This window comes from Carassius carassius, chromosome 25 (assembly GCF_963082965.1).
Source record: "Carassius carassius chromosome 25, fCarCar2.1, whole genome shotgun sequence".
NCBI lineage: Eukaryota > Metazoa > Chordata > Actinopteri > Cypriniformes > Cyprinidae > Carassius > Carassius carassius.
In genome coordinates, this window is record NC_081779.1 from 26,486,877 (window position 1) to 26,505,414 (window position 18,538).

The 18,538-nt window shown below is 39.5% G+C and overlaps 2 protein-coding genes across 2 annotated transcripts; both read left to right on the forward strand.

Moving 5' to 3' along the window:
• The first annotated feature begins 2,433 nt into the window (after positions 1–2,433).
• Positions 2,434–5,944, forward strand: zgc:175136 (uncharacterized protein LOC100136863 homolog). Its single transcript, XM_059510038.1, has 5 exons — positions 2,434–2,549; positions 2,632–2,684; positions 2,771–4,582; positions 4,659–4,815; positions 5,702–5,944. The coding sequence occupies exons 1-4, from the start codon at positions 2,527–2,529 to the stop codon at positions 4,787–4,789; spliced, it is 2,019 nt and encodes a 672-aa protein (XP_059366021.1). The 5' UTR covers positions 2,434–2,526; the 3' UTR covers positions 4,790–4,815; positions 5,702–5,944.
• A 955-nt stretch (positions 5,945–6,899) lies between these two features.
• On the forward strand, positions 6,900–13,085 carry LOC132104513 (keratinocyte differentiation factor 1-like). The gene is made up of 4 exons (XM_059510039.1): positions 6,900–7,143; positions 8,463–9,386; positions 9,694–9,762; positions 11,978–13,085. The coding sequence occupies exons 2-4, from the start codon at positions 8,540–8,542 to the stop codon at positions 12,055–12,057; spliced, it is 996 nt and encodes a 331-aa protein (XP_059366022.1). The 5' UTR covers positions 6,900–7,143; positions 8,463–8,539; the 3' UTR covers positions 12,058–13,085.
• Positions 13,086–18,538: the final 5,453 nt, after the last annotated feature.

Here is an 18,538-nt window from a genome sequence, read left to right on the forward strand (position 1 = left end):
AAGAGAACTCAATGAGCAGAAGGGAATGAGACGGTTGCTTTGTTTCTTCTTGATAGGTGACTTAAATGATTTTGCTTTTGCACACAACTTTTCTGTGTTGTCTTTTGCTTGAACATGCTGTGGCCGGCAGGCATAGCAGAATCCTCCATCGTCACTGCCAGGGTTGTGTAAGTATGTGGGGGCGGAGTTACCAAAAAAGGGGCGAGGTTCTGTTGGGGTATGGTGCTTTCAAATATCAACATCGTTTGGCAAAAATTGCTTAGTGCACCTTTAATGCTAAAGAGAACTCCAGCAAAGAAGCCTTTTATGGACTGGACTAGGAAGGAATTACCTTCACTAGGTGCAGCATTCAGTTTGAGAAGCACCCGCTGACTCCAGTACAGCTGCTGTCTGATCGGTCCAATTTGCGAATTAAGTGTGATTTGTGAACAGATTCAACAGGTTAATTAAAAATAATAATTTCTTCAGTTCGAAAAAAATTAAGAACAATATGTTTTTATGAAATGTAGGGGAGTAAAAAGGAGTAAAGTACATATACTTTAACATTTAAATGCATAAAATACTTTTACGACAAGCAAATGGTTTCTTTCTTTGAACACAAGAGAGACATTTATAGCACAATGTCATAATGTCACTGGGATAATCTTATGAGAGTTACTAAAGTGAATTTAAATAAAAAAGTTTATTTTGGTACTGAAATTCTACAGTTCATTTATTCACATAGTATGTGAAATCCAGATCTGTGTAGTGGCGGTGCTGCAGGGTGTAAGATTGATGGGAAAATACAGTATCTAGATCGAGTTTATAATAAGAGTCCTTGAATGTCCGATGATGAATAGATCCACACTACACCTCACAATGGGACATTCTCTCCTCTATGCCACTGCTTGCTGAGGAGAATCTGCTGACGAGGGAGTTATTCTTAAAAACTCTCTCAGAAATGCACACTAAAACAAAGGGTTTTGGAGCGATTTTTCCTGGATACATGTTTTCTGATTAATGAGCCTCATTGCAGCTGAAACAAAAACATTTTTATTTATTTTCATGGTTTCCATTCTGAGTCGCTTTATTCGCACCGCTGGGAACACTTCTGATGATGTTAGCTGTTCCCCAACAGAGATGAACAGGAGTCACTGATTCATCTTAAGGAACCCTTTCAACAGAAAGCTGAAAACATCTGCAAGTGCCACATATTAACAGCCACTAAGTTACATACATACATACTAACATACATTTGGATGTCAACTTTTAATCACATGCAGCTCCGTGTAAAGGTCACACAGTTACATGACTATCCATAATGGCAGGTGAAGAGCTTGTGAGGGATCCTGTTAATATATAGGAAATTACTCCATTCCAACATCCTGACTTCACCCCTGGTTGGAGGAATAAATGAGGGACAATGTATAGGATGAAATGACATGCCAAGGTAAAGTAGGCCAGTGTGAAAGATCTCCTCAGCACTTAAAGTTCCTGGTATCAGGAGACAGACGGATGCTTCTCCTTCCTGCTGACTGCGGGAGAATGACACTAATGATCCCTATCCATCAAATGTGAACGGCTGGGAATGGGAAATTGTCAGAGCGGCGCGTGTGAGGTAAGGCTATGTGTTAGACTGTATTAATGGCTTTCATACCTCCTTAAGGTATGAAACCCCATACTGTTAACACGTGTCTGTACTTGAGCTTGATGCATTAAGAAGCCTCTTCCTCGAAAGCACTCGATTCAAAACATACCGGATGTGGAGCCTGACCACTATACATTATACAAAATGAATATTTTGCAATTCTCTGAACTTTAACACAAAATGCAAGCAGTTTCCCATATAAATATGATAAATGATATCAACTGTATGCTTTCTTTACCATGTTCAGCCCATGCAAACGGTGTGTATTGTATTTCATTGACGTGAGTTCAAAGTGATGAAAATATAATTATGGCCAGATGAGATGTGCAGTAGGTTTGAAGTCAAGAATCAAACAAGTCTAGAAAATAAGGTTAATTGCATGGCTTCTTTACTTATGGAAAACCTAAAATCAGCAGATATTTTCTAGGTCTGGAAAAGTAAAGAAAAAAAAATCTTGACATGACATGAACATACTATATATATTTTTACAATTATTTTCATTGGAATAACCTATGTAGTCAGTTTAATTAAGTTTATTTAAAATAAATAGCAGGTAATATTTTGGTGATACTGTTTATTTATTTATTTTAATATTACCACAGAAAACCCATTTTAGGTTTCCTGAAAAAACCTTTTATAGTTAATGTTTATTTATTATTATTATTATTATTATTGCATTATTTATAAAGCATGCTCAAAAATAGAGATACGATTATTGATACTATTAGTGATCATTGTTAACAGCTGCAGCTAGCAGGCATCTTGATTGCTGATTGGCTGAAGGTGATGTGTGAAGTCTATAAAGCATTCCCACTGAGGTTTAGCCAGAAGATATTAAGTGAGGGCATTAGAAGACAAGCTGTTGATTACTCTGTGTTTTTGGGGTGCTTTATTTAACAATGGATTTCACATACTGCATAAGGTGAGCATAGAACTGACTTTATTTCTTATCAACTGAACATGTGCTTTTCTTTACTAATGTTTGACTTGTTGCTTGCTTCCAGGATTCACTTAGCTTTGTTTCCTGCTTATGTAATCTGTTTGGGGAGTTATGAAGGTAAGTCAAACACACTGATGATATTTTTCTGAAACATTGCCGTCTCATGCTGCTTGTGTTCTTTTTGTTTGTTGTGTTTCTAACAGGGAGCATGCCAACCACTGATTTGCAAAGAGTTTCAGCACGCACTTTCCCCGTGATTGGCCCTGAGGGGAAACAAATGGGAAACCGGAACGATCCTGCTTCCAGTTCTGCTGGCCTGCCCCACCGTCAAGGAAGTTATGACAACAGCTTGTTTGTGGGATCAAATTCAGAAGATTGTCAGACTTGTGCTAGAAGTGATAATCAAGACAATCATATGATAGGCTATAAGCCCTCTGCTTCTGATCTTAAATATTACTTGTCAGGTTTTGGTCCACCCTCTGTTAAACACGAGTCTCGCACAGCTGCTGATGCCTTCAAAAATGTGCAGCCTGGTAGCCGCTTAGCTTCTACCTCATCTAGGAGTGGGTTCACCTCGGTGAGAAACCTAAATGTACCTGAACCAAACCCCTTAAAACCATCTAGAGGTGTATCTAGTTACAGGGTGGCTGAAACTCCAGGATCTAACAAGATGTTAGCAGTAAAGCCTCCTAAAAAAACACATGGCCATGTGGAGTTGAACTCTGAGGTTCCTAGAAACCTATTTTCAAGAGGCCCAAACACTGGATCAAACTCCTTCTCAAGTCCGGTTTCCCAACAGTATAGTTCATCTGTGGGGAGCCAGAGTACTCACAAACTCCAGACAGCTGGTAGCAGTTATGGACCATTGCTGAAGGGGTTTAAGTACACTGAGGCCAAGCCTTCGGTTGTTAGCTCAGGGCCAATCTTTTTAGTTCAAGGTGGAGGATATGCTCAAGGTCTTGGTAGCTATAGTGGGCAACCAGATTCAGTGAAACCACCTGGAGTTCCCAGGCACGTTGACCCCTATCGGGCTAGTCAGACCTCTAGCGATACTGGATTGACTCCCAGCAGTCAGGGCAAATCCTGGAATAAGCCTCTTCACTATTCCATGAGTGGAACTCAATACAATCTCAGTCCTGAGCCGAGAGAACCTTCCAAAAATGATTGTAGGGACAATGACGCTAGTGCTTCAACGGCCAGCACTGGTGGGGTTCTTCTCGAGGCTTCAGAAAGTGCTCAGAGATATAAGTTACCACCTCAATATGAATCCACTCACCCCAAATTCCAGCAGAACTACAACATCCGTGGTCAACCTAATCAAATCATTGAGCCCATGTACCCCTCTCGAAGTGGGGCTCAACATGATGTGACTAAGTCCTTGTTTGCCAGTTCTGGTGCTATCCTGATGCAGGCGCCTGAAAAAGTTGAAGATGGAGCAGAATCCAGTAGACTCAAAGTTCATACTAGCTCTCCAGAGCGTAAAGTACCATTTGCCCCTGGTCAGACTGCTCCATACAAACCTTTTCAAGTGAACCAGGATTATAGAAAACAGCCAGCCACTAGCACTTATGCCAGCTCTTCCCAAACCGGGTCTCAGGCCTTCTCTTCTGTGAAGAGAACCCCATACATACCAAGTACAGTGCTGTCAAGGACCTCAAGTAAATCAGGATTCCGTGCCACTAAACCCACTATTGCTAGATCTGAGATCAATACAGTCCACGTGAGGCTTAATAAACCACTCGCAAGCAGCTTTGGCAGTTTTCAGAACCAATGGGCTTTTGGTGACATTAGCCGTGGTGGTTTCCAAAGTTCCTTACCTCCAAGTTACCGTGGCCAGAGACCAGCTCAAAATGTACAAAAGCATGTTAGTTCTTCAGCCCCTTGTCCCGAAGGAGTCCAAAGCCAATTCGGTGTAAATCCAGATGGCACCAGGCTCATTACTGCCATTCCAAGTGCGTTTGGCCAAGGTACCATCCGAAGGAGTTCTCCTACACTTTCCAGCAGCTACAGACAAGGTTTGCTCCAAAGCGCTCCACCATAATTTCATTGCATAGTCCAAAGAGGATTACATTCTTGTTCCCTCTGCCATAGGGGAGCAAAACCAGTATCAAGTTAACCGTTTGGGTTCCTCTGCCTCTAAGTGTGAGGTGGCCCAGAAGAGCCCTGCAGGCTTTGGTCAACGGAGCCCAGTCAGATTCCAGGAAGCGAACCTCTCCATCTAGAAGCAGAGCTAAACGTCTGCTATAAAGTGAGTACAATTGCTTCATTTATGGTCTACACCGAGAACATCTATATTTGGTTTCTAGCAGGAAATGATCTGCCCTCTGCAAGCAATACTGTAAAGTCCAAAAGTTGGATGGTTATTTAAGCATTTACAGCAATCTGTCTTTGCTTCAAGTAGTGGGCCGTCTCATTTCCTAAGTGTAATATAGGATGTTTATAGCCATGTTTGGAATGGGATTCCAGTTTACTTCATAGTGTGCTAACCACCATTTAAAAGAAAAGTGTATAATGTAGTGAACATTATAAAAACCGTTATATACTGCACTGTTGCATGACTTCGTGTAGGAGCTGTCACCGTTAAAACTCAAATCACCGTCCTAACTCACAGTTACCAATTTCAGTGCCACACAAATATCAACGTTAAATGACTATTGAGAATGAGAATGTAAAGTGCAGGTTTATTTCTTCCCGTCGTTGTTTACATTTCAGACAGATGCAAACCATCTGTGTTTACACTGATGCTTCAACAAGAATGGGATTTTGATCAAGAAATATGTGATTGTCCACATGCTCGGCCATATTATCCAGCAGCTGCCAGTCTGTCAGACAGACCTGGGGTACCAAACTGACCTAGCTGCATGTTTCGCTCTACTAAAGTGTTATTTTTGCCTCTTTAAATCAGCATTGTGTGATCCAGTGTTCTGCATGGCATACTAAAATGTACAGCACTTTGTCAGTAGGTCATTGAGCAGGTACAGAAAACATGCGTATACTAAATACTGCAGTAATATTTTTGTTCATGGCCTACATCTTAAAAGCCCGTAAAAAATAAATTAGGCTGTTTTTAATGATTGTGTACTTGCATGATTCCAGCATTTCACCATTAATAGTTTCTTTTCAAATTCTTGCAGCCTTGATAAGGGGTGTGTTTGGGAGGCTGTAAGTCATCAGGCTCTGGTCTCTGCAAGGACTATAGGATGCTCCGACTGATCTGCTGCGCTGCTGTTCAGTCCTGGCCATTTATGACTCTACTCTTGAAGCACCACCCTTTCAAAGGCTGTACATTTACTGTTAATAAAAATGTCAAACCCACAAAGAGTTTACTTTCCAAATTGTAACTTTTTATATTGTAAATAAAGCTGAATTTTCCTAGACCAACGTGCCACTTGAATGGAAGAAGTGTCTTTGACAGTTATTGCCATTTGAGGATGCTGTTCGAATTTCCTAATACTGTTGAAATGGATGTAGTTTGTGTCGTGACTTTCTGTAGAAATAGGATGAGTAATGTACAGTTTCAAACATGATCATACGTAAAGAGGAATGAATCCACTATTCTTTTTGGATTAATTCCATGGTTGCCATGGTAAAAACAAAAGTTATATATATATCTATGGACCACGCTGATGGGTGATGTAGAAGCATTCAAAGTGAAGCTTACACTTGTGATGCACCTTAGAGAAAACATTTCACAGAAAACAATCTAATTTTCAGCAGCATGCTGGCTTCATAACTAGTTACTCCCATCTGAATGTCAAATCCTTTGTTTTTTTCCATCAAATGTATTCTAACTAGCTGGCTGAATGAAAATATGGACTTTTTATTTAAAAATGACCAAGTTCGCATCAGCTAACCATAGCTATTTTTCAAATGGGTTATGATTTTTTTTAATTCATGATAATATTCAATTATATTCGCTAGAAATGCATAAAGAAAATTGCTTAGTCAGACTGGGGACATTTTACCCCACCAAAAAAAATAAAAAAAGGCAAAACGCCCCCTTGGTCTACAAACATATTTGATTTTTGTAAATCTAACATGTGTCACTAAAACGGTGTTAACTATTCTGGACACATTGAACTTTAGTTTCACATAAAGAAATACCTTAACTCTGCCCTATCTGAGGAACAATGACTCCATCTGTTGGTTAAAGATCTCACCGCTGCGTTCACTGTGCATCAATCATTTTCAAATGTAGATCAACTAGCCGTCCCAAAAAAAAATAATAAAGTGGATATTTTTCATGTTTAATCCACGTGTAGCCTCGGTTGCAAGCGGCTGCTGGTCTGACTGACAGTCAATGAAACTGGCCAGCCTTGCATGTCGCGGATGACGTCACCAGTGTCCATGTCCCGTGCACCTGTTGAATCAGGATCAGGTGTAGTGTCACCTGTACGTGTGTTCACACACCAGCGGTCTAACCATTCCCCCTCACTCTCTGCTCTTTGTGCTTCAGTCTGAGAGCAGCTGATTGAGCACCTGCGGGATATTTGTGGACTAATAGTGAAATCCAGTTCGTACGAGGTTTTTGTGCTCTCCGGACTTCCGTCAGACGGCGACATTTCCCCCATATGCTGTGAGTAAAGTCCAACAATAACAAAGATTATTCTTTCTTATTCTTCTGAATGTTACTCCTTGAGATGGCCTAGTTTAAATATTTCCCGGAGTGGTAAACTAGTGCACTAGTTAGTGTGCTTCCAGCCGCTCTTCTGTGGTTGGACGCGATTGTTTTGCGTCGCTGTGTTTGTTTGGGGACTCTGCGAATTTAGGATCTTTTCCGAATTATTAAATACTCAATTGTTTTCTTAAAACAGATATTAAAATACGTGTATAGAGTTAACTCTGCATCATGCAGTTTTTATCGTGTAATCTTAAACCCCATATAAGTTGAAAATTATTATTTTTAATTTAAATCTGCTTTTTGAATGTAATTTATTCCAGAAGTGTAGAAAACGTTATTCACCTGTATTTCCTCGACTGTGTCCTCCTCAAACTGAGTATGTGTAAATCAATATATATATATGATCTGTTGTTAAAAGTATATTGTAGATTATAAATATATAGTGTAATATTATATATTACACATAATTTATTGTGACACAGATTGTATACTCCTAATAATAATATTTGGAGTTTCCCTTCTGTTGTCCTCTGTAAACGTCAGCACCAAATATAGAAATGTCTGCCTAAAATGGGTAGTGAGCAATATGGTACACTTTAAATACAAATATTACAACATTTATAGTAAGAACCGGTAGCTGTAGTGCCAGCTTTATACACAAACTTTATGATTACAGTACAGTGATGATGTTAGAAGTGATACAGGATGACATTTCGACTGATTGTATTATGTAGGGGAGATTTGGACAGTTTTTGCATTGATATGATTGAGAAAAATGCCCCCCAATGAACTTAATTCAACCCTAGTTCACATGTAGAACAATTTCACTTTCTTTTGCTTGCTGTATTATATATTTCACATGCATAACAGTATCACAGTGGAAAACAGACAAGTATATCTGAGCGCCTCAAATTTATTACTGTACTTAAGATGGCATGATCGGAAATCTGCCATCCGAGGAAAAATTACATGTGCAGTCTTTAAAATGTATAATTTTTGACTACTAATGATACCTTTGTTTCACTTTAAGGCTTTAGTTGACACACAAAAAAAAACTTTCTAAGTGTTTCTAAGCCTAACTTCCTACGTGTTAGGACTTATTAACAATGACAACAGCCAAGCAAGCAAATGCAAAACGGCTCTTAAACTGGTTGGTTTGCATCTCTTGGGGAAATGTGGGACAACTCGCTGCAGTTTTGTTAGCGAGGCTGCTTGAAAGTGTAAGATAAACCCTTCCTCTCGTTCCAGTTTCTCCTATTATGTCTCTTTAACAGACCCTGAGGCCTCAGTCCAGCGTCAGGGAACAGCAGAAACAGACACCAGAGGAGGGTCTGGGCCAAGTGTTGTCCCTATGGAGAGCACCCCGTCCTGGACCAGTGGTCCCATTGAGGAAGGGCCATACCGAGAGCGCTCTGTCGACCCCGTGGAGATTGAGATCCAGCATTTCGGAGTGAGACACAAAGTCAACAAGGATGCCAATGGAAATACGACCGGGCCGGAGACCGTAAGCTTTCTCCCGGTCAAAGAGGAGCCCGTCTTGGGGACGTGTATGTGCGGACCGTGTGCTTCTGTGAGAAGCTGCAGGAGGCTCTTCTGCAGTGTTTTGACATGTGGACTGTACCGCGTGTGCCAGCGCTTGCCTTGTCTCGTTTCGAGCGAAAGCTCAGCTCCCAAAGCGCCGGTGGAGACCCAGTCAAGTCCTTCACAGACAGAGAACGGCTTCTATCCTGACGTCTGCATTGGGGGCGTCAAGGTGGACACATCCGTCATTGAAGAAGATGAGGAGCATGCATCATTTTCCACTTCCAAATTCGAGATGGACAGTCCGAGTTACTTCAGTAGTTTACCAGAGGATGACTTACTCAACAGCAGCGGGATGGAAGACGTGGACAAACTCATCACCCGGAAGCTCATGGAGGTCTTCTCTGAGTTTGAGATCAACGAGCTGGCCAAGTGCACCACGGACTCCATGTTCCTGCGGTGTTCCCGGGAGATCAGTCAGCTGATCTCGGATATTGTGGAGGAGCACAGCATGGAGGAGCAGGAGGCCGAGTGCCGGCTGGTGCGAGAGATCATTCGCATCAGCACACGCAAGAGTAAGAAGAAGCCAGCGGTCAGGCCCCAGGAGCTGCAGCGGGACAGCGGCAATGACACCTGGGACAGCAAGAAGAGCAGCTTCAACTCCACGAGCGATGGAAGTGAGTGGAAACAACAGTTTACTTTCTTTTCCTCACCATCTGAGTCTCGAAGTTCCTGAAATTCTGTTTTCAGTGGCGTCTTGCAAACCTTGAACTTTCGTCAGCATTTACAGACCTGGATGATGTTCTTTCTATGACTGCTTTCAGATGCTGCCGCTGTGTGTGTGTGTCACAGGTCCAGTTGAGAGCTATATTTAGAAAGCAGGACTGAGTCAGTAACACTGTTTGTCTAGATTAGTATCTGGAAATGACATGTGTTGCATATAATAACATAATGTATAAATAAACCATTTTATTCCGTCTTTAGAGTTGCAGATTTCAATGGAGAGGTCTGATGACATCGAAGCCAGGAAGTTACGCAACAACAGTAGCCAGTGTAAGTAGTGAATACGATTTTATGAGCTATTTGCATTGATTTTTCACAAAACCTTGAATAATTATGGCAATATGAAAACACATCTAGGATGCATTTCACCCCCAAAACTATTTTCACGACCGTTTAAATTCTCGTGATTTCAAAAGTTAAAATGTTCAAAGGTTTTTTCTTTAAAGAAGCAATGCTACACATTTATAATTTTACAAAAAACATTTTTTTAAATGCTGTTCTATTTGAACTTTCTATTCATCAAAGTATCTTGAAAAAAACCGGGCAAATCACCATATCACACTGATTTCTGGAGGATCATGTGACACTGAAGCCTGGAGGAATGATGCTGAAAATACAGCTTTATATCACTGCAATAAATTACATTTCAACATATATTCACATAAAGAACAGATATAAAAAAAAATTCATCAATCAGATCAGATAAATGCTAAAGGGTCTTCTTTTTATTAAGACTTCATTTTTTAATGTTACAAAGCCCAAACTTTTGAACGGTAGTGTACATTACAAAAAAAATTTTTTACATTACAGTAATGAGAACTTATGATAATACAAAATTCATGAAAATAATATTGCAATGCTAATAATCACAGTGGTTCTAAAACCCCCTTTTTTTTTACATGCAAAATATAATTTCTCACACTGTCTGAATGATTCTTGGGGTGAAATATGACCTGGACTTTCGTGAGATTCACCCACAGTTTGTTTTGCATAAAACAAGTCATGAGTCATGCACAAACGTGCTCGTGCTAATGTAGTTCTCTCTCAGCTGAGCGTGGATCTGTGTGTTAGTTAACACACTACCTGCCTGTAGTTAAGGCTGTTCCAGTGGCTCTGGAGGAAAGCGAGGGGTGTGTGCCGGTGTTCTCTCGTGAGTTTGAGGGGTTTGTGACGTAACCAACCACATTGTCACAAACACTGCTCTCTTGTCTGTCAGCCATCTGATCACTTCCTCTCCTCTGGATTTGAATCCAGTCTCTTTTCCTCATCAGCGGTGGTTCACTCCTCCCGCTCTGCTTGCTTGATGTTGTTTTCATGTTCTACAGTGTTGGCAAGCAACACCTAGATTTTTGGCCTTTATGCCATTTATATAAACATTTGTTAAGAATATACTAACTTTCAGCATGCCGTCAGTGAGCACGGATTTGTTATTTGCTCTCTGTAGGGTCATAACATACTTTATCTTTTTAAAATATTAAAGTGTTTTTCCACATGTTTCACATGTCAAAATCACAATCATAGTCCCCTCCAAAAATAAGCTGGCTGTTCTTTAAGTCTATGTCAATATCCTCTTCACATGTGAAATGAGATTCCAATGCAGTGAGATGAAAGCTTAGGGTCAACCCTTGTGAGAAAGAAATACACTTGACTTTAGCATACTTTAAATAATGTGGGTTACTTCGAATTAAGAATAAACTTGAGTGAACCAATTACACTCAATTGCAGGTTACTTACAAATGACTTAAAATGTATTGTAGTATATTAAGTGCAATTAGTTGAACTTCGAGTGACCATTTGACCTTTGACCCATCTTCATATGTAATTCCATAACTCTGTTGTTTTTTAAATGTGCTTTAAGTGAACTGCTGAATGTACTGACAAGCTTTTATGATAAACTAAAACCTACTTTAATGTCACTTCTATTTATTTAGATTTGTAATTATAAATTGCACTCTCGTACATTTATATTAAGTTTTGGCATTATTACAAAGTGCACGTTTTAAGAAGTGTAATAAGAAAGTGTTCAATTGCACTAATTCATTAATATTGTATGGTGTTTTGAAAGCATACTTTTAAGACTTGAAGTGCACATTAAGTACAATTAAGCGCACATCTTTTTATCTAAAAGCAAGAGTTCATGGTCTCAGTCCACGGACCGTTGGCTGAACGTCTGATGTCTTGTCACCAAACCCTCTCAATGTTAGAAGAAAGCTGTTGTGTTTACAACTGTGGCATTAATGATTCGTAAAATAAAGAGAAAAATCAAATGATATGCGGAGCAGCAGTTCAGACACTGCCAGGAACAGCACATGGGTCGGTGAACTTAATCGGTCCTGTTTTCTCTACATGACCTTGCCACAACTTTCCTTGGAACAACTCATTGTTCAGGAATCTAGAATTGAGTTGTTCTGTTTCTCATGATTTACTAACTCCTTTGAGATGAAATTGCATGTTGATCTTTTCTGTTATCTCACTTTCTCTGCAGCGTTCTCTCCGAGTTTGCAGGAAACCGGTGTGCGGATCACATCGGACACTCCTTTACTCCCCGGCAGCATCCGGACGTGAGCGTGTCCCGTCAGACATGCATCATCTTCACTTCCACACCTCCATAAATGATGAAGAACAGGTCCTCTGGCTCAGAGCCAGTGCCTGATTTTGAAGTTTACCCCTAAAAATTGTGATTTCATGGGTAGTTTTTTAACATGTCTGAAGTGGTAGGTGTATTTATGCTTCTATTTCATATTTTCTTGTGATGGATGTGTGAAGTATCTCAACGCTGCGCTATCTTGAAGACGCAAGCCAACAAGTGACTCGCTGAGAATGAAGAATGAGAAACAGCCTGACCTCTTTATTGCCAACTGATGCACATATACTGTAGGAGCAGTATATAGGCCCGATTCTTTCATAATGATTCAACTTTCCATTCATCACTGCCTTTTCAAGAGTTATTTCATCCGAAGATGCAAATTCTGTCATTTATGAACTCTCATGACATTCCAAAATCATATAGTTTTCCTTCTTTCATAAAACACAATGGTGAATTGGTGAGGAATATGCTGGCCACTCTTCACTATATTGAAACTCTCACAAAAAAGCATTGTTTGTTCACAATGCAAAATGCAAAACACAATGGTTTTTGAAGACTTGCGATATAGCGAATAGACTACCTTTACGGTGATTTAGTGGCATTCCCAAAGATTGCCCAGAAATTCAGCTTTGTGTTGCACAGAAGAAACTAAGGGTGTGCAAAAGTGAGGGTTAATAATTAAATTTTTTTACATTTGTATAGCAAGATGATGAATGTATTGGTCAAATGTTGGCTCTTCAGTGAAAGTTGGGCTGTGTGATGTTTGCTGGACCAAATGAATGAGGAAGAGTTTTAAACAGACCTTTCTCTGTGCTTATTTAAACGTCCATAGAAACAACATATGCAAAATCTAGGACAGCATCTGATTAATGCTTGATTTTCAATGTATATTTTAATGTATATTTCACTGTTGCAAGAGTAATATGTTGTTTGTAAAATTCTTCTCTTATGTGAGACTGCTAGGTATGCTTTAATATTAATAATAAAATCTCTGTTGCTTGGTAAACGTGGACTAAGAAAAAGATTTTGTGTTACACATGGGGTGCATGTTTTACTCAGAGACCTGGTAAAAGCTGTATGCAAACTGAATTAAAGTATTTTGCATTTGCGTGTGCATTGGGTGAAGGCAGCTGACGTCATTAGAGTAAATGCACAGTGTTCAATCAGTTGTACTAACATTCACACTTCAATGCATCTAAAGTATGCAAATAAAAATATATGTATCTGTCATTAATACACTGTGCAGCACAGGTGAAGCAGGAAACAGTGCCAGACCCTGAGTATTTAAATGATGATTCGTAGGACACATTGTAACGTTCAGTTTGTAAATGCTTGAGTTAAGCTGCTGTACGGAATGCTTTATGTTGTGTTGTATTACGTTTCTTATATTGAAACCATAAAACCTTCCAGGAAATTGTAGCAGAAAGTGATATGTGCTCAAGGAACACATTTTGACATTTGACACATTTTGATTGGTTAGACTTTCAGCCACTACCTTACGGTTAAATGCAGTGAAAGAGTCGTGTTTGCTGCCTGTGATCAAATGGTTTCGTATTCTTGCAGGCATTTAGTGATGGATGGAAAAAAAATAGTTTTTTTGAGGGGTTATTCGCACTATTTGCAATAATGGTTTACTGTATGAAGCCTATTCATATTTAAGCTATGAGTCAGAGTGTCAGAAGAGTTGTTTTAATATGTCATCCACCTAGTGTTTATGAATTTGTTATAAGACTTGTTACACAGACTGCTCTTGTCTTGTTTGCAAAGGCATTATGATATATGAATGACTGGCTTCATATTACACTTAAAAATAAAGCTTTATTGCCATTGATGGTTCCAAGAAGAACCTTTAAAACCCATGGAACATTTCCATTGCATTTAGAGTTTTGATTATAGAAATGCTCTACACAATAATGATTCTTTTTAGAACTCTTCACTGAAATGGCATCGCTGTGAAGAGCCCCTTTATTTTGTGTAGTGCAACTCATGTGTTTTTGACATTTATAGTCAGAAGTGTCCAGTGATATGAGCACTAATCATAGATAGCCTGTAAATCTCACCTGCACAGACAGACCGGAGCTGTGTTTATAGCACTCTTGACTCTTTACATACATCCACCGGCCCATAAACCACAGCAGTGTGCGCTTACGCAACCCTGCAGGCCGTGGGTTATGGATCCATCTGCTAGACCACAGTCATGGTTATGTGGTTGTTGTTTAGTCTGTTAGAAAGTCAATCATTTATAAATCAGTCTGATTCTGTTTGTTATTTGTTCAGTATCAAATAAGTCTATGTGATCAAGCATAATGCTCTCATTGGCTTGGACTTCTTTCCTTACTGTCACTGCTGTGTCAGTTTGACAACGATGTTTAATGAAGCCTCCTTGGGGGGGGTTGCAGGGGAATACGGGGGAATTTGTGTGTTTGTCAAAGGTTTCTACATCCAGGATGTCTCTATGAATCATCAGGTGTATGATTCATCTACTCCACATGGTTCAGGTAACATCGAAACTCAAGCTTGTCATAACTGAGGGGAAATACTGAGACATGTGATGCTTTCTGTGTGTATTTGTACACATAGCTGAGGAACATTGTGTACATGAATGATTAAAGAAACGTAAGGAACTTTTTATTAGTTGAATTAAGATGTGTTTGCAGTACTATAAGCCTGAAGTCATGATTTTATACGTGTGCTTGTATAAACCAGAGCTGTGACGACAGCATACAAACACAACAGGTTTGACTAGCTCTTGTCACAGAAGGGGAATAACAACACTGCCTTCATATCATCAGAGACGAGTCAGGATACAACTTTTTGTGGGGGAAATCCCTTTTAAAGGAACAGGTACAAAAATAAATCCTGAAAATGTGCTCACGCTCAAGCCACCTGAGATGTATGAGTTTGTTTCTTTATCAGATTTGGAGGAATGTAGCATTGCATCACTTGTTCAGCAACAGATGCTCTGCAGTGAATGGGTGCCGTCAGAACAGAACAGAGTCCAAACAGCTGATAAAAACATCACAATAATCCTCAACACTGCAGTCCATCAGTTACTGTCTTGTGAAGTGACAAGGTTCCCTCAACAAAAAAGCCAATATGATTATTGCAGAAAATAACCAACAAAAGTTTATGATTTAGTTCACCAAGATATTATATAAGGCATTGTGGTTGAATGGTTGAATATTTGGATTGAATTTGAATCGAAAACCTACTGACTTTGTGATGATGGAATCAGAAGTAAAAAAAAAACAAACACATTTAATAATATTTATTTGATACATGTAGTCCTATTTGAATTGCTTTTTTCAGGGACCTCATTGGGGTGCGCTGTAACACCATCAGTTTTTAATTAGATCATGCAGGGATTAAATTGCTATTTTACATTACCTTCATCCTCTTTTGAGGTGAAAATATATGTCTATGTGTATAAACGTAAGGGATCTACATCACAAAAAAAGTGGAAAATTTATTTTATGACTATTTAATTTCATTTACGATCAGGTCGATGCATCTTAAAGCTATAGGCCTATAACTGTTTTGATAAACAAAATATTAATGAAACTCCATCGGTGACAGAATGGAGAAAAAAACCTTTGGAGAAACCAGGCTCAGTTGGGGGGCCAGTTCTCATCTGACCAGATGAAACCAGTAGTTCAATTCCAGGCTGCAGCAAAGTCAGATTGTGCAGAAGAATCATCTGTTTCCTGTGGTCTTGTCCTGGTGCTCCTCTGAGACAAGGTCTTTACAGGGGATCTGTATCTGGGGCTTTAGTTGTCCTGGTCTCCGCTGTCTTTCAGGGATGTAGAGGTCCTTTCTAGGTGCTGATCCACCATCTGGTCTGGATACGTACTGGATCCGGGTGACTGCAGTGACCCTCTGATCTGGATACAGACTGGATCTGGTGGCCACGGTGACCTCGGAACAAGAGAGAAACAGACTAATATTAGCGTAGATGCCATTCTTCTAATGATGTAGCAAGTACATAGGTTGTTATGGGAAGTGTTTCCGGTTCCGGTTTACCTAATTAATGCAGCCTAAAAATCCTTTAACGGATTTGGATATTAAAAGCATATTAGTATGTTATGTGTATGCCAGGTTAAAGAGATGGGTCTTTAATCTAGATTTAAACTGCAAGAGTGTGTCTGCCTCCCGAACAATGTTAGGTAGGTTATTCCAGAGTTTGGGCGCCAAATAGGAAAAGGATCTGCCGCCTGCAGTTGATTTTGATATTCTAGGTATTATCAAATTGCCTGAGTTTTGAGAACGTAGCGGACGTAGAGGATTATAATGTAAAATGAGCTCATTCAAATACTGAGGTGCTAAACCATTCAGGGCTTTATAAGTAATAAGCAATATTTTAAAATCTATGCGATGCTTGATAGGGAGCCAGTGCAGTGTTGACAGGACCGGGCTAATATGGTCATACTTCCTGGTTCTAGTAAGAACTCTTGCTGCTGCATTTTGGACTAGCTGTAGTTTGTTTACTAAGCGTGCAGAACAACCACCCAATAAAGCATTACAATAATCTAACCTTGAGGTCATAAATGCATGGATTAACATTTCTGCGTTTGACAAAGAGAGCATAGGCCGTAATTTAGATATATCTTTGAGATGGAAAAATGCAGTTTTACAAATGCTAGAAACGTGGCTTTCTAAGGAAAGATTGCGATCAAATAGCACACCTAGGTTCCTAACTGATGACGAAGAATTGACAGAGCAACCATCAAGTCTTAGACAGTGTTCTAGTTTATTACAAGCTGAGTTTTTAGGTCCTATAATTAACACCTCTGTTTTTTCAGAATTTAGCAGTAAGAAATTACTCGTCATCCAGTTTTTTATATCGACTATGCAATCCATTAGTTTTTCAAATTGGTGTGTTTCACTGGGCTGCGAAGAAATATAGAGCTGAGTATCATCAGCATAACAGTGAAAGCTAAAACCATGTTTTCCTATGATATCTCCCAAGGGTAACATATAAAGCGTGAAGAGTAGCGGCCCTAGTACTGAGCCTTGAGGTACTCCATACTGCACTTGTGATCGATAGGATACATCTTCATTCACTGCTACGAACTGATGGCGGTCATATAAGTTCGATTTATACCATGCTAATGCACTTCCACTGATGCCAACGAAGTGTTCAAGTCTATGCAAAAGAATGTTGTGGTCAATTGTGTCAAACGCAGCACTAAGATCCAATAAAACTAATAGAGAGATACACCCACGATCAGATGATAAGAGCAGATCATTTGTAACTCTAAGGAGAGCAGTCTCAGTACTATGATACGGTCTAAATCCTGACTGGAAATCCTCACATATACCATTTTTCTCTAAGAAGCTAAATAATTGTGTGGATACCACCTTTTCTAGTATCTTGGACAGAAAAGGGAGATTCGAGATTGGTCTATAATTAACTAGTTCTTTGGGGTCAAGTTTTTGGTGGTTTTTTGATGAGAGGCTTAATAACAGCCAGTTTGAAGGTTTTGGGGACATATCCTAATGACAATGAGGAATTAATAATAGTCAGAAGAGGATCTATGACTTCTGGAAGCACCTCTTTTAGGAGCTTAGATGGTATAGGGTCTAACATACATGTTGTTGGTTTAGATGATTTAACAAGTGTATACAATTCTTCCTCTTCTATAGTAGAGAATGAGTGGAACTGTTCCTCAGGGGGTCTATAGTGCACTGTCTGATGTGATACTGTAGCTGACGGCTGAATGGTTGCAATTTTATCTCTAATAGTATCGATTTTAGAAGTAAAGTAGTTCATAAAGTCATTACTGCTGTGGGGTATGGTGATAATTTGATAAACCTTCAATAACGTGGGGACGAATTTTGAGGGAAATTTGTCACATCATAAACAGAGAAGTAGTTCTGGCTGTGGATAGCGTTTAAATGTTTGTTACAAGCTAAAAGTGTAAAACTTTGCTGAGACAGCAAACTGGGCATCCATGGATCATTCACAACGGTAAACCTCCGCGAATCCGGGTTGTTAAAAGCAAACAAAAATCATAATTTCGTTTTTGTCCATCCTCTGTGGTAAAATCCTTCAAACAGGATTCATCCGCGCAGCAGAACCGAAGCACGACCAAATGTTCTTCCGCTGGATTCACGCAGTTTATTTTCTAACCGCTAGAGGTCAGAAAGTTACAGAGTGCAGCTTTAAATGACCGAATGCATGTCATCTGAGCTTTCACCTAACTCTTTAAATAAACTAAGCAACATTATATCCGCAGACGGGGAAGATTATCACATTACATTCCCCATTAACATCTACTACTAGACCCGTGAGATTAAACTAAATAGGACAGTGTTTGAGCCGACCTTTGACACAATGACACATGACACTAAATTACTATGAACGAACGATGAACAACTGTATTTTTAACAACAACAACAACAACAACAAATAAATGCTTTAAGAAATACACAGCACTGTTAGTCGGTTTATACTGGATT

Coding starts and splice junctions, on each gene's coding strand:
- LOC132104513 (XM_059510039.1), top strand. CDS start 8,540: ATGGAGAGCACCCCGTCCTGGACCAGTGGTCCCATTGAGGAAGGGCCA. Junction 9,387..9,693: donor CAACTCCACGAGCGATGGAA/GTGAGTGGAAAC, acceptor TTCCGTCTTTAG/AGTTGCAGATTTCAATGGAG. Junction 9,763..11,977: donor ACGCAACAACAGTAGCCAGT/GTAAGTAGTGAA, acceptor CTTTCTCTGCAG/CGTTCTCTCCGAGTTTGCAG.
- zgc:175136 (XM_059510038.1), top strand. CDS start 2,527: ATGGATTTCACATACTGCATAAG. Junction 2,550..2,631: donor GATTTCACATACTGCATAAG/GTGAGCATAGAA, acceptor GCTTGCTTCCAG/GATTCACTTAGCTTTGTTTC. Junction 4,583..4,658: donor TTCCAGCAGCTACAGACAAG/GTTTGCTCCAAA, acceptor CCTCTGCCATAG/GGGAGCAAAACCAGTATCAA.